This window comes from Cyrtonyx montezumae, unplaced genomic scaffold (genome assembly GCF_038088225.1).
Source record: "Cyrtonyx montezumae isolate F1298 unplaced genomic scaffold, pur_monq_1.0 scaffold_20, whole genome shotgun sequence".
Lineage (NCBI taxonomy): Eukaryota > Metazoa > Chordata > Aves > Galliformes > Odontophoridae > Cyrtonyx > Cyrtonyx montezumae.
Window position 1 is genome coordinate 4,432,771 of NW_027071937.1, and position 15,670 is coordinate 4,448,440.

The 15,670-nt window shown below is 41.9% G+C and overlaps 1 protein-coding gene across 1 annotated transcript in view; it reads right to left on the reverse strand.

Moving 5' to 3' along the window:
- GPR107 (G protein-coupled receptor 107) overlaps positions 1 to 15,079 on the reverse strand; it is a 28,896-nt gene extending 13,817 nt beyond the window's left edge. Inside the window, exons 1-14 of the mRNA XM_065737404.1 lie at positions 14,953 to 15,079; positions 10,911 to 11,036; positions 10,343 to 10,393; positions 10,045 to 10,133; positions 9,720 to 9,886; positions 8,786 to 8,820; positions 8,535 to 8,591; positions 7,954 to 8,064; positions 6,649 to 6,782; positions 5,979 to 6,054; positions 4,885 to 4,958; positions 4,261 to 4,378; positions 3,152 to 3,282; positions 1,326 to 1,369 (exon numbers count right to left, since the gene is read on the reverse strand). Coding sequence (XP_065593476.1) covers positions 1,326 to 1,369; positions 3,152 to 3,282; positions 4,261 to 4,378; positions 4,885 to 4,958; positions 5,979 to 6,054; positions 6,649 to 6,782; positions 7,954 to 8,064; positions 8,535 to 8,591; positions 8,786 to 8,820; positions 9,720 to 9,886; positions 10,045 to 10,133; positions 10,343 to 10,393; positions 10,911 to 11,036; positions 14,953 to 15,057 — 1,318 coding nt within the window. The 5' untranslated portion in view covers positions 15,058 to 15,079. The remainder of the gene's footprint in view (positions 1 to 1,325; positions 1,370 to 3,151; positions 3,283 to 4,260; positions 4,379 to 4,884; positions 4,959 to 5,978; positions 6,055 to 6,648; positions 6,783 to 7,953; positions 8,065 to 8,534; positions 8,592 to 8,785; positions 8,821 to 9,719; positions 9,887 to 10,044; positions 10,134 to 10,342; positions 10,394 to 10,910; positions 11,037 to 14,952) is intronic.
- Positions 15,080 to 15,670: the final 591 nt, after the last annotated feature.

Sequence of the window (15,670 nt, forward strand, 5' to 3'; positions counted from 1 at the left end):
TGAAGTGTGGTTACAGCAGCAGGTGGCCCACACAACATTCATTGTTAAGAACACTGCTATGTGTGTGTATCAGTCAGAGGTCTAAGGGACAGTCCAAGGGACTGCTGTGTACATCACTGTCTAACTATAAGGATGAAAGCACTTGTCACATCACTGTACTCTTACTTCCAGTATACACTAGCACAAAAAAATCAGAAACAACGTTATTACTCAGATCTGGATTCCACCTGTCACTATGATGGACAGACAGGTGAAAAGTCCTCATGTTAAACGCCTCTGATGTTCACCACCTTACTTTTATCCTTCATTCAGTGTTTTAAGGTTAATCAAACCAACTCCATAGCACCATCTTGTGATACAAACCATCAAGTGCAAGGTAACCACCCTCTGGCAGACCAATTGGTTTCCCATCACAGTTCTAAGCACAAGCCCTGGAGTTCTCAGCACCAGAGCAGCTGCAGACTCCATTGTGTGCTCTGCCTTGGTTACAGGAATGCTAACCCACACTACAGTTGCTCCAGCTAAGAACCAGGCCTTAGATATGAAAAGTCCTGAACTAAGACACTGCTTCAAAGACCATCTAAATTGAAGCAGATTTGTAACAATAAAAGCAGAAAGATTCCAGAACACATATAGTCATTTGATGCCCACTGACAGCACTGAAGTGGCTGCCTGCTTCCAAGGAAGCCAGTGCTATGCTCCATGGCTTGAATCTGCAGCCAACTGAAGAACTTATTTGGAAGTGAAAAGACAAAGCAGGAAACGCAAACATTACAAAAGCCATATTTGGGTTGACTTTCCATCCATCATCTCACTTTCACTGCTACAGTAAACATAACTTGGTTTTACACAAGCAGCCCTTGAAACTGCTGTACAAACATGGACAAGATGAGAACCGTGTGGCACTCAATGCCAATTTATGGTTTTTTTCGTACTGTGGTTGATTCCCTCTGTCCAGCTAGGAACAGATTTCTGATGATATTTAAGTTAGGTTGACTACCAGTCAAAATATATGCCAGTTCTAGGATTTAACTCTAGACTGCTTCTAAACTTGAGTCTAAGAACAAGATACAGTATCTAACCTGAGCACCTGGGGCTGTGCAGATAGCAGAACATGGATTTCATATAAGAATTGCCAAAGCAATGCATAAAAAAGGGTGTTTCACAAAAGTTATTCTTGAAAGACCACAAAAGGAAAGTAGCAACGTAACAGCGTAGCTTTACAGCTCTAGTTCATATATTTTAAAAATCAGCATCATGTTTGAAATTTTGGCAAGATCTTCTGGTATGTAGGACAGAACAGTAAGAAAATCACTGCTACTTGCCTTTTCCATCTGTTGCTGAAGCCTCCTGTAAATGTCTTATTGACCTGAAAAATTAAGAAGTAGAATAAGGTCTTCTCACTGCAGCCCTCCAGAACTCTAACAGTTTTATTAGCTCTCTGTGCTTGGGCTATGTTCATAATTAACTGTGCCTTATAGCCTGTGTGGTACTGCATATATTTCACCCCCATCCCAAGCATTTAGTTCAAATATGTGCATCTCCTTATGATTAAGAAAGCTAAACTGCTAAAGCCTACTTCAGCCTACAGAAAGCTGGGACAGAGCAGAGCAAGAAACTGGGACATATCCCAGCATAATGCTTACCACTTGTACAAGTAAGCTGAGCTACTCTTCAGAGTACTGCCAAGCATTTGGCAGTTCACTGCTCTTTTAAGCTCTTCTCATTTAAATAGTTGATTACAGCTTACATGGCTACACAGGCTACTTATGTAACAGGAGCTACCCTGCAGGAGTGGAAATTCAAGGGCCAAGGCTTAGTTGCCTTCCTCACATGACTCATCCCACCAGAGGCACTGAGACTACACAGATGAAAAAGAGGGAGGATTATGCCCTAGGTTTCACTGCTAGTTTATGTTGGTACCATGACAATGTAGGAACACTGGCTGTACACTATATAAACAGTTACAGGACAGTTCACTCAAACACCTTCCATAACAGAACTACATCTGAAGAACAAATGCATGTTTTGAGCTAGCATCCCACCGTGCAGGACCTACAGAACCTGGCACTATGTACCAAGACCTGTGACTGAGAAAGTTTCCTTTATTATAGGAAATCAGAATCTCTCTACAATGAAAGTTAGTAACCCACTGATTTTATTTACCATACCCAAATGCTATCATCTTCAGAAGAGCTGCAGCATTTTGACTGGAGTGGGGGAGTGTCAAGTGGGTTGCGCACATTTCTTGGAAGACGTTTACTTGCCTTGGCACGTGGCCACTAAGGCTGTTGGGTTTGGTCCTTACACAGAGAACTGGGAAGGCAAGTACAGCTGAAACACACCCTAGCAAGTCACAGTGGAGCTTACATCTACGAAGTAACACACATTTTGAAACAGTTCTCCAAACACTCAAAAGCTGCACACTATCAAGTGAAGACATGCCTGTCTAGTAAACATAATCCTGCATTTCAGGAAAAATACTGGAGATACTTGAGAAAAATTAGAATATTCCGTGTTTAAAACCAAGAAGCTCCTTCAAACCCTCCTTTAGATGCAGCTGTTTTTTCAATTAAGACTAAAATGAATTTAGAATATAAATGTTCTGCCTAACTGGCAAGCAGCAACAATAGCATTTATCTGAATTATCTCTGTTTTCATTGAGTTTTATATAACCAACATTTTTCACTGCCAAGCAGAGTGGAAGGAAGGGCAGGGAAATGTTCCCTGTGGGATTATTTCTTCTAAACAGCCAAGTAAATATGCAGCACTACTCTGGATGAAAGCTCTGATCTCAGACATCATTGTTTTAGAATTTAGCTGCCTACTTTCCAACCCCAGTCAGTAATAAAACTCCATTTTTCAACATAAGAGAATCAACACTTCTGAAATGTTCAGAGTTTCAAAGGTAGCCTGTTTGCACTGTCCTGGTCATGCCTTTAAAAGACACCCCCATTTGAACACTTCCAAAGCAAGCATCTTCCACAACAGTGAACTGAAGTGCTAGGACTGATACAGAAGACTTGACCCCACAAACAACAGACGTTTACTTCTTTGTTTTGGCAACACCTTAACCTCTAACACCAACACCCAGCAGATGAAAACAGCTCACGGTATCAGGACTTGGAAATGATCACACACAGCAACTCACCATACCACTGGAAATAGGATGGCACCACAACACAGCAGATCTACCAGGAAAAGGATTTCTTTCCATAATCCGTATTCAGTTGTTCCCTCCTCTGTTGACTCTATAATGATGTATGCCACATTTGCTAGCACCTACAGGACAAAAGGTATGGTTTCAGAAGCTTTCCAAGGACAGATTAGATGCAGGCTGCCAGTTCAGCAAAAGATATCCCACAGTTGCACAGAAAGAGCCTATTCAGTAACTTCACTTTTAATTCTGCAGCTTTAAGTCAAATATCACACATTCAAAAGACCTTCATGAGATCTACGGAAATATAACTGATTGAAATGTATTTCTGCTGCCATTCAGAAGGTAGCCCTTCCTGTTGCATACTATGCTCAATCTACTGTTTCAGGAAAGACAAAAATCTATTGCAAATACAAAAACAGCGCTCTGCACACACAGACAGCAAGCAGCCTGACCACATTATTCTAAATCAAGGCAATAATTCAACTGATCATTCACAACATGCTGTACTCCATACCCAAGTTCTAAAAGAACCTCAGTAAGAACACACTTGTGATTTTGCAGCTGGGCCACAGACCACATCCCCAAAAGCTGAAAGACTGTTCTATCTACAACAGCAAACAGAAGTGCTGCCTTCCCATTTACTGCAGCTCCTTGAGTAGGAGATGAACACAGATTGCTTTAACATCCGGGAGAGAGAGATTTCTCTCAGACCCAAGGGATCTAACAAATCTCAGTGCTCCCCTTCCCTTAAGCCCCTATTTCAGCAAACTTCTCTGCAGTGATAACTTTCATATGATTTCTCTGTTTGGTAATCTAATATTGTTTTGCAGCCCAAGTTTTGTCCCAGAATGACTAAACCTACATTATCAGCAAGCAAACAATTAGCTGTATTATTTGGTAGCCATTATCTAATACCCAATATAAAAAGTTGGGAAAATTACATAACTTTTGGCCCTTTCACAGCTTCAGAAAAATACTAACTCAGCTCACAGGCTTATACAAGCAGTAATTTATATTCTGTGTAGGATTCACAGCCTGTTACAGTTTCCACAAGCTGCTCTCCCACAATACAGTAACTACTGACACAGCTCAGTCCTCACCTGAAGCGGGATGACAATCATGAAAATTTTTTTGTCCTTATCTGAAAGAATGTGTTTAATGAAAGCCCAGCCTGTTCCAATGAGGGCAATAGTGATGAACAGAAGAGCACCCTTAAATCTGAAAAAGAAGTAGATAACGGAAGGAGATATTTTATACTGCTTCTTCTGCCCAGGTCATCTCTTTTACAGTCAGTAAAGCCACAAACCCAAATAAATGCCTTGCTATTCATAACACTGGCAAGTGCTTATCCTACTACAACAAACAGATGCCTTGCTTGCAACCATGCATTACACAGCAATATTATCCTCCATTCAACATCAGTACATGCAATCTTTTCCTGAGAGAATCATCCACTTACCAGCTGCACCCTCTTACTATTCACACCAAAAGCAAATTAGATACTCGAATATTAGCATGAACAAAGAGGAGCAAAGCATTTCTTCTCCTTTTACGCCTCCACCCACATAAGTACCAATTCTCTGCAGCTGTCCTCTGCAAGCAGAGCTTTTCCCTTTACACTGGGCTCACTGTCATCATCAAGAAGTAGTAATTTTCAGCTTCCCTGGGATGGAAGGGGAATTCAGTTTCACTGTTTAATCTACCAAATCTTCAGATATACTCACAGGTGAGTGATGTAATAGACAACAGCCCAGCCTTCAATAGGAAAACCCTGAGAAGAAATGTAGTGGTAGTCGATCTGGAAGCAGAAAACATAACATGCTACTTTGTAAGACTTCCATCAGCACCCCACCCACAGCTATAAAACAGATCTGCTCAACAGTCATCTCAAGTTTCATTTTCCATCAGTGTGTACAAACTCCTCTCATAATTTAGATAATGCTTGCTCCCAACATTCTAGGATTGTTTAGTGTCAAAGAGAACCTCCATTTGCTCTACTTCTCAAGCATTAGTGAATATACTTTACACAACCTACATTCTTCCCACACAGCTTCCAGGTTTAGCTGTACTTAACTGCATTTGTAACTTAATGCATTCATTGTTCAAGTTCAGTTGCATTAGGGAACAAGACACTTTTTAGTTTCACCTTCATTGGAAATCAGATTCGAATCTGATGACACCAGGTTTTTGAAGGTGTTATCCTAGCGTGAACTTGAAGATCAAAACTAGCACAAACTTAGCAGAATTAAATGCTTGTCATTACCTTCATTAATGATATATTTCAGTGGAAAGGCAAAGTCAATACAATAGAGACTTCCTGTAAGGAACGTGTTAAAGCTTATGATGGTATAATAATATATTTTCTGCTATGGTACAGCACACTATGTCAGCTAAATAAGCAGCCCTCAGTTCTACAGACATCAAGGTTATTCTCAAATATTATTATTAATTCATTAACATTTATCAGAAGCCATATAGCTGCAGCAGTACCATTGCTCAAACTTCCAGGCCAGCCTCAGATGACTGAGCCATCAGAATTCATGGAACACGTTCAATCCTTGCATGTATACCTACTGCTTCCCCACTTCAGGCCATGATCTCAATTGTATTTCAAGTCACAATTTGCTGATGAAAACTGAATCACTTCCACCACGCAGCTGCAGTTCAGTACCAACATCTCAATCTGAAAGACACTTTTCTCTCCCCCTTCCCTCCTACTCTTCTCTCCCCCTTGATACAAATTCCTCTAACAGCACACCCTGAATCTCACATTTCTAACTCCCAGCTGAGCAACGTAAGGCAGAGAAGTTATACGTACTGCATGGAAGACTAAGGACAGTGATTTTGTGAAAGGGAGAGCTGCCATTAGCCAGTGAATCTTAAAGACGTCATTTCTGGGAATAAAAACATATCAGTTAAACGCCAGCAGTAAATTTTAGCTTCTGCAAAGATACCTCTTCATTATCTATAAATGTCAAACATCATCCCCCAGGTGGAGCTGACTATCAGCATAAAGTGGTTCTGTTTAATGCTGCAGTCCAAACTTTTACAGCATCCTGAACAACATTTTGCTACATTCTACCACTACTTTCTCCATATATAGGTTAGAATATGCAATTCATAGGAACATCTAGAAGGTACAGATCATAATGGTCAGAAAACTACTACATTATTCAAATGGATATCACCCACCCCAACCCCAAGTCACTAAACCACACCACCAGGTGAACTTCACCAGATACTTAGACAAGAACTCCAGATTACCAACCAACCAGACCACCACATGAACTTCAAACTAAGTATGAGGGTCCAAACTGCTTCTCATGCCATGTTAACTACTCAGATGCGTATATTAAGCATATAATATTGTGCCAGATTTAGAGTTTTAACTGATTTAATCTGAATTGGATATTTTAAGTGGAAAAAAAAACAAAACATCAAGCAAGGCAAGCCCATGCTTGTCACAGAAACAGAACTTGTTTGCTTACCGGCGTTTACGAAGTATGTGGATCCACACAGTCCCAGACAGGAAAAAGAAGAGTGCCATGGAAATGTAAAGTTTGGGCAGTGGGATCTCACCTGCTGAGAGGTAGCTTTCCGGATTCTTTTCCGTAATTTCTATCTGAATATTAACAGTATGTTAAGTGGACAGGTGAAAAAAACATTTGGCTAAAGCACTCATGGAAAGATTCTTTCATTTACAATTAGCCTTTCTGAACAGGTAATGCTACAAGACTGAAAGAAAACAACATGAGGGCTACTCTGAAAGCAATGCCTCCTAGTTTATTATATTGACCCATGACATCAGAGGTGAATGCTGGCTGTTTAGCAGTAGAGGATGAACCTTCCCTCAAGTATTCCAATACATTTTGTTGCTGTGTTGTACTGTGGGCAGTAGCAGGGCAGTCTGACAAGCGATGTACGACACGGAAGTGTGCCACTGAATTCCTTCATAGAGAATAAATTCTACCTACTGATGTTCATCAACACTTGCTGAGCATTCATGGAGACCAAACAGTGGATATTAGCAGAGCAGAGTAGTGGGTGCTGGCAAAAATGTATAGCTAATGGTGCTGACCATGTGGAAAAATAGTACTTCGTAGCTAAAACTGCTTTATCAGTGTTACTGTGCTCCCTGTAGCTGCTGTCATTTCCATGGAAATAATAGGAGGCATCACTTTCAGAGTGACCTATATAGAATCAGCTCTTCATCCTCAAAAGTTTCAAAACATTTTTAGAATTATATCCACATCCTGAGCTGTTCTGTTGTGCCCTGGCTCAACACAGCACAGGACTGAACACCTGAATGTTAAAAGACATAGGATATATGCTATAAAATAATACCCTCAGGAATATTCACCTAGCACTGTAAAAATGCATCCTGATTCTGGAAAGAAAAAGCAAAAAACAAATCCTGCAGATTCATAAATACCAACAATTTAAATTGCAACAGTCTTACTATCTATAATTGTGTAGAGAGAAAGATTTTTTGACAGCAGCCAAACATGAGCTGTTTTAGCTCTTACCTCATTATCAGTCACAACTGTGTACACTGAACCAAGCCCACATGTAGCCTTCATATTTCCAACCATTTCTCTAAAAGTTGTATCTTAATTCTTACTGTAGTTGCTGCCTTCAGAAATGCCACTACAGAGATTAAATGCACAGCTCTGAATCACTTCCCACCCTGTATATACACTCACATACCACATGTGCTTGGTATACAAGCTAGAATTGAAAGTTGTATATTTTAGTTGAAGTGAATGAGTTAATTACACTTAAGCCATACTCACATCAAGACTAAACAGTTGCTGATCACGAGTTTTCCCATCACTGCCAACACACTTATGGAAATACAGGCTGTAGAGACCTTCTTGGTTATCAGAACTGATGTTAAAGAAAAACTGGAAATAAGGAATAGGTAAGTCAACATCATTCTCATTCAACAACTGGGCTGCACTGATAAGAAGCTGTCTCTACTGGAACTAGAAAATCTGGTCAGTTGGTTCCTTTTGGCAAATGCACTGTTCTGAGGATACCTGCACAAGTGCAAGTCTCAACAACATTCGAAACAGAGAAACACTAAGACTGCACTCTCTAGAAACCGAAGACCTTCAGGCATCAGTGTTAAAGCTGCTTCACCATGGAGGAGAGATAACAGCAAGTGTCCTCTCTCTAACATGAGAAACCACAGAATTTTCATCATACCTACCCAAATGCAAAAGCAGCCATTCTGCTCCTTCCCCAGCCACACACATTTTCATAGCTATATAAATCTATTCTATATCACATGATAATTTCAAATGTTTTATAGTGTGCTAAAACAAAGGAATTGTCTGAACACATTAGGACTAGACAATGGTAGAAGCCCTACCTGAAACGAGACAGTTCCTCTGTCGTTGTGAACAGGATGCTCTTGTTCTACTATGCTCTGGGAAAAAGAAAAACAGCTTTCACAGCAGGTACCTACTGCATCTGGTTACGTCCAAACAATCAAAATTGCATTTTGTAAGTTTACAAGGGAGGCTAAGAGCAGTGAAACACTTCTTCCAACTTTCTGGCTGTGCCTATATTGGAGTTCTCCCTCACATTCCTTCTGAATGAGGGCAGCAGATAGTTTCTTACCTGAGAGGATGTTGTACTTCGTTTGTGCTTTGTATCTAGAGGTAAAAATATTAATGGTATATTTAGAATGTTTGCATGTAGACATCCTCAGATTACCATCTCTTACACATCACCAGTACCTTACTCAAATATTCTTACTCTGATCCACGTGGCAGTTTCCAAGGTAATCATTAACAGAAATTGTTCCTCAACCCTTCCCTACTATCCCAGGACCCTTCCCTCCACTTCCATTCATTCCGAACGCATCATCAAATGATGAGATAGGCTCCCCTACTACTACACATTCTGCAAAACCCTACCCAAAGAAACTTTCCCACCCTCCACCCCCAACTAAATGATGCATGAGGCAGCTCAGGATTCAGGTTGAAGCTTCATTTCATACTGTCCGCAACTGTATTACATCAATGTTATCACTACACATTGACATGCACAATAGCACAAGGTCTGAAAATCACATGGAAGTCCTCATCAGCTCTAGGGAAGGAAAAGGTTCTCAACTCTTCACTACACAAGTTCACAACTGAAAAATAAACAAAAGCAACCTGCCAAGTCAAAATCAGCTCTGAATTTAAGAAAGTAAAATTGATGGGATGATTCTACAAAGCAGCAGGTCAATTTCAATTTCACTACACTCACTTCAACAGACCATGTAACAAGCCTTCCAGACATACGGCCATCCCATCCTATCAGGAAGGGAAAGCTCACAACTTAAGTTTTGTTTTTGCCTTCTGAAGGTCAGCACAATGTCAGTGTTCAGTGTTATCCAGTCTCATACCCTGACCTGCCCAAGCAACTGAGCAAACCAGAGACAGCACGCTCCATTTTCACCAATTCTATCCCAAGGGGATCCCTGGAACGTGACCACAACACACTGCTGAATGCACACTAACCAGAAATTAGCAGAGAGCACACAGTCAGGTTGAGCAAAACTTACCTTTGCCATGTGTACTTTTGTTAGTTTCTGTTGGACTTTTATCAGAATCACTTTTATCTTCAGAAGATTTTGGTGGCTTGGTAACCAAGGCAGTGGCATTCTCCTCAGACACAAATGAAATTTTAGGCAGCAGGGCAGAAGCTTCTGCAGAGAACCGTACTTTCACACTGAGAAAACAAATTTTATTTTATTTTTTTTATACAAAATGAAGCCAATCACTGTTCCTAAAGAGGTTGCCATAACATATGATCATAAAGGAAAAAAAATAAATCAACCTATCAAAATATGCCAATAACCTTAAAAACAAAAGTACTCATTTACTCACACATCATTTTTGAAGTCCAGAAGTAAGATTACAACAGAAACATCTTGCTCAGGTTTCTTTTTCAAAATACAGTAATCCACTTCTTCATCCTGGCAGTGAAAGCAAAATATCTTCAAAGTACCTTCCTGTTTATAAGAAATAGGCATGCTCTCCCCCAGGTAGAGGTAACTATTTTTAGTCCAGTAAGATGCAAAATTGGATTACCCGTAACAACCTGCCCATATGTAAAGGCCCTTTCTTCCTTCCAGCCCCATCTGGAAGTAGGCAGGCTTTGACATGTTCAATTTGTATCTCTTACCAGGTAAGTGGAGAACCCATCATTCCTTGTTCGATCCAGACTGAACCCCACCTATGAGACAATTAAGATGAATCTGTCAAATTAAAACAGCTCAGCCACCCCAGGATGAGAAGTGAAACCACCACAAAATGAGCCAAAAAGGGCATTCTTAAATAAACTGTGCTATGTTTAAGGCACAATGCACTTTTTTTTATTATCTAGTTATAAGTAATATAGGTAATAGAAGTTATAGGCAACATAGGTAATAACATCACTTAAATATAATACCCTTAAGATCTTTGTAGGTCTCATCCAACTCAACTATTCTACTGTATGCATAAAATACATATATACAGACATACAAGTTCAGCAGACAATCTGATAAGTTAAAATCAGTTCTTAAAGGAGAACATATAGCATTTAAGGATCAGCCTTGTTGGATGCATATCCTCACAGGTTGCTCACAACATGGAAGGAAGCAAGCAGCACTACCAGTTAGGATACGACACTTCAAACAAGTTAAAAAAATCCACTGCAAGGGTAATTTCCCAGAATGCTTAATGCAGTGACTAGATGCAAAGTGACTTACTGCTGAGCTGCTCTTGTCATCAGCATCCACAGGTGGCTTCAATGAAAGGCTGCTCACACTGACTTTCATGAAACCATTCTTGAAGAAGCCAAAGGTATTCAGGTGCACTTTCTGCCTCACATCATCCTATGAGAAAGAAAAGAGTTTACAAATCTCATACACAAAGACATTGTTTTGGCTGAGCTAAACACACAGCCACCTGCAGTACCAATTAAAGAGGAAGTCAGGTGACCAAGATGGACACCCCAGTGTTCATGCAGAACATCTATCTCATCATACCAACAGCAAGTTTCTTTAGGATACCTCCAGATATGGTCAGTTATTTCACTAGAATCTATCAATTCTTCCAACAACCCTGACACGAGCTTCAAATAAACGTGGCAGTGCTTATCACTTCACTATATTCCTGAGAAAGGAAAAAAAAATCCTGGAGGGAATTAAATTTCTGTGACTGCTGATAAAACAAAGTATAGCTATAAAAATAAAAATCAAGAATTCCAGTCCTCTCTTCTGCTCCTCATCTTAGTTGCAGAATAACTCATCTCCCCTCAGTCTAGCAAAGAAACTGCATGAATGGATGTCATGCTCAGCTCAGTTGAAAACAGTTTAAGTAGACTTGGCTTCCCCCCTTTCCATAAAGAGATCATGAAGGACCTCACATGAAAGCAGTAACACCACCATGATATCAGATAAGGAAAGGTCATATCCCTAACACTCAGCATTCAAAAATTACTAAGTAGGTACAGAATCAAACTCTCAATCCTACAGAATCTTTAACTGGAAGGAAAATCAGAACAGAACAACTAAAATGAAGAAGCAAACTTAAAGCCTAGTCATCTCTCCCCCTTGACCCCCAACATTCATTCTGGTATCTCTGCATAAACTTTTCCTTACACAAACATCACTCAGCATAACAGCAGGACAAATCCTGACAGAGCCAACCTGTAATCTAGCTGTGATAAGAGATCACCCTAATAGAATCAGGTTAACCTGGCAAATAGCATATGGTTTCCCTTGTGCTCAGAAGGGGGGAAAGAAAGTTAGCAACACATGGCTTGCAGCAGATGCCTTGTTCAACAGTACTATAGCTGTGTTATCTCCAGGCTCTAGGTCACTTACACACACAAGGCAATAGTCCATCTGGTTAATTTCACAGGGCTTTCAGTGTAATTTCTACTATTAACCCTGTGGCTGAGCTTTTCTGGCTAAACACCCAGTATGGTATTAACCACTTCTGGAGGGATAATCATTTGTGTGGGTGTCAGGGGCAGGGCCAGGAGGGAAATGGAGCATCACCCCGCCACAAGGTTTTCTGCATGCTGTGAACACACTCAGGAACAGCTGCTTATTTGCACTCTTGCAAGCACTATTCAGTTCAGTTGGAGTTCACATGTTCCAGTGGTTCACCAATATGCTCCCCATCAACAAATGATGATCAACACAACATGTACTTTCCTCCATGACTCTGTATCAGCTTTGAGTACTTAGAGTTTACAGATTTAGTTCACAAATCCTTCAGCTTTACACGATCCTGAGCGAGCAACAGCACACACTCCAAGAGCACCCCTCGTTCCACATATTGACAGCTTAAAGATGCAGGCTCACCAATAGCTGTCTTACCTCTCACAAGAGGTTTAACAAGTTGGAAAAATATGGGTTTTATTTATAACCACTCAACTTCTGACTTCAGAAACATAGGATTGTGCCTCTGTAACAAAGGTGTGAACCAGTACAAAAGAATACTTCAGTATGAGTAGCCTGCACCCTTTGAACACGACTAAGGGAAGCGTTACCCAAGATCTTGTAGCACAGAATCTGATAATCATTATTACTTAACACTTCACTCAAAATGTAATTGGGATGATGCTATCAGCACAGAGAAAATTTTAACTGAGAGCATTGACTCTTACACAAAATGAATTGTGTTACCTTTGTAAGCTCAGTAATTTGTATAAGACTAAGTTGCTTTGAAGGCCTTTTCACCTTGTGCAACTGAAATCCCAGATCTAACAAAATAAAAAGGCCACAAGAATTTACAAACAGTAACAACAACTGGAAGTTAACATTTCCCACATGAAAGCTTAAAATGAAGTTGAAATGTAGACACTGTCATTACATACGAGGGGGTTTCACTTCCCTTTTGGAAACCAGTGAATTGTAAAGATAAAGCAACACCACAAATGGCTTTGTAGCACTGTCAGCTGGATACAGCTCCTCTTGCTACATCTCTAGAAACCTCTGAATTTCAGCAGCACACAAGCACTAAACTTAACTGTGTGCCTGACAAAGGTCTCAGCTACACAAATGTCCCCGCTGTCTGAAGCAGTGTGCCACTATATCACGCAAAACATGAGGCTTCAGTAACACAGCTTTTAGTTGCTGAGGGTGGGGAAAAAAAGTCAAAACAAAACACACCTTCCAAAAGCAACCCTAGCACACATCATAGTTTTGGTAACCAGAAACAATACCACCTCGTTCTGGAAACCTCTGAGAATTGTTTCCATGCATTTTCTAAAACTTCTCCAAGTATTTTTTTTGTTTGTTTGTTATTGGTTTTCAGAAGTTACAGTATTAATTTAACAAAGCTGACAAGTGTTACTAAGGAAGAAAGTTATCTTGAGCGATGTTCAAACTCAGCCTGTACTCCAGAAAAACACCTCGCTGTGAACATTTCCATAAAGATAAATGCAACTTTCACAACGGTGAGCCACTCATAATATAGAAAAACAGAAAAGCTTCCCTTCATTAACACATAAATGACCAAGGCAGAAGAAAGCCTTTCTAATAAGCAACAGCAGCTTGTTTGAGGACGCCCCTATGTAATGCTTACTCAAAGCTGTGGCCTTTAATGGCACTGCCTCAGAGCACACCTTGCCAACAGCACAAACACCAGAAGGGCCGGGCCATTGTGAAGGGTGCCACTGGAGAACCGGATGCTTACATACAGTGCTGTAAAGTCAAAGGAAGAGACTGCACTCTAACAATAGAGCTCACGTTTATCCAGGTGCACAAAGCCATGGAAGCCTTCTGTTTTCCCTGGTGCTTGGTAGGTCAGTGTTGCAAGTTACATGAAAGTAAGATTGTGAAACTCATACTACTCAACTACAATCATACAGACTGTAAAAATGAGGAAAAAAAATCAGGCATTTTATATCCTATCAGTTTAGAAATGTCTGGATAGGAACCAGAAACAGCGATGTTTGCTGCTGAGAAAGTTTGCTTGAAATCAGCTCTGAAGTTTACTAAGTCACAGAAATATCAGCTCAGCATAAACTTCCAGCACCCAACTGTTGGTCATGAAGTCTTCAAAACAGAAAGCAACCCACGAAGGTTTCCTACTTTGCTATTTCAAGGGAAAGTTAACTTTTCCTCAGGCAGAACATTTATTCTATTGCATTTTAGGCTGCTACACAAACAAGAGAACTCCCTATAAATTAGTCGGGAATTATGCCTCCTCTCAACTAAGGCTGAGAAGGACACTCCTGTATTATTCTGGTATGCTTCCACACTGCTGTTCACCTGCTGCAAAACCGCGGGACAGCCCTCCAATGACAAACCCAGCAGCACTGCCGGGGCTGCAGCTCCCCACAGCCTGACCTGCTGCCCATCAGCTGCCCAAGTAACGAGCGCAGGAGTGAGACCACAAAGGGATCTTTCAAAAACCACAACCTGAAGTCTGTGAAGCTGAAGCAGAGAGCAGTCAGCACCCGTTCCTCCTTCTGCCTCTACCAATCGTTTGATAAACGCGAAGAACACAGCCGCACCTCCCGAGGCAGCGCCAGGCACTTCCCCACGGCGCGGGCGGGGGCCACGGGCACGCGAATAACGACAAAAGCAGAACCAACCGCGGCCCCAACAGGCCGAAACACCGCGGGAGAGCTGGGCGGGCAACGGCAACGAAGAAGGGCCGGGACACCCAGTGGGACAAGCCCAGGGAGAGAAGAAGACCCCCGGCCTGAGTAGACGGGATCAAGCCAGGCCCACCACTCCCCTCACCCCCACTCGGAACCGAGCCCAAAGGATGCTACGGCGCAGACGTTACTTTGAGGGTGAGGTGATGGACGCGGGCAGCGGCCGGAGCCGCGCAGAGCAGCGCCAGCCACAGCACAGACACAGCGAACGCGGCAGGAAGGCCGCGGGCCGCCATCTTTACTCCTGCATCAGCATCCTCTTCCCGCGGCACTTCCGGGAGCGAGGCGTGCTGGGAGGAGCACGTGACCGGCGCGGGGCGGGTGAGTGCCCACAGAGGACGCCCACGCGCGTCCCCAGGCCTGGCTGCTGCCCCACGGCCATCCCACGTCCGCTTCTTTATGACCCCGTGCTGAGGTGGAAGCTGCGGTGATGGCGGTGTCTGTGCAGCACTGACGCAGTGGGAAACGTATCTCAGCTGAGCGCCGGACTTGGTGGGTTAGTTGTAAGCATCTCTCTGTGCTTCCTTAGTGGAGTCGCTTAGAAACTGCTGAGCTGTTTGATCGCCTTGGCCCACCTGAAGCTTCACGCAGCCCAGACACGGCTTCAGTGAGGTCTGTGGCACCAGGGGAAACGACACACCAGGGGACAGTCTGGGCAGCTTTCACACCATTTCTGACGCATTCTGTGATCTGTCTGCCTTTGCAGTGTGATAAAACACATTTCTGTCACTTCTCATCACTCCAACTTTCTCATTTTTCCTCTCAGAGCATAGAGTGCTGGCTGTGCAGCTTCCTCCACCCTGAGCTGGGTACAGCTGGGTGACAAAGTCACAGCATCAGAATTGTAGG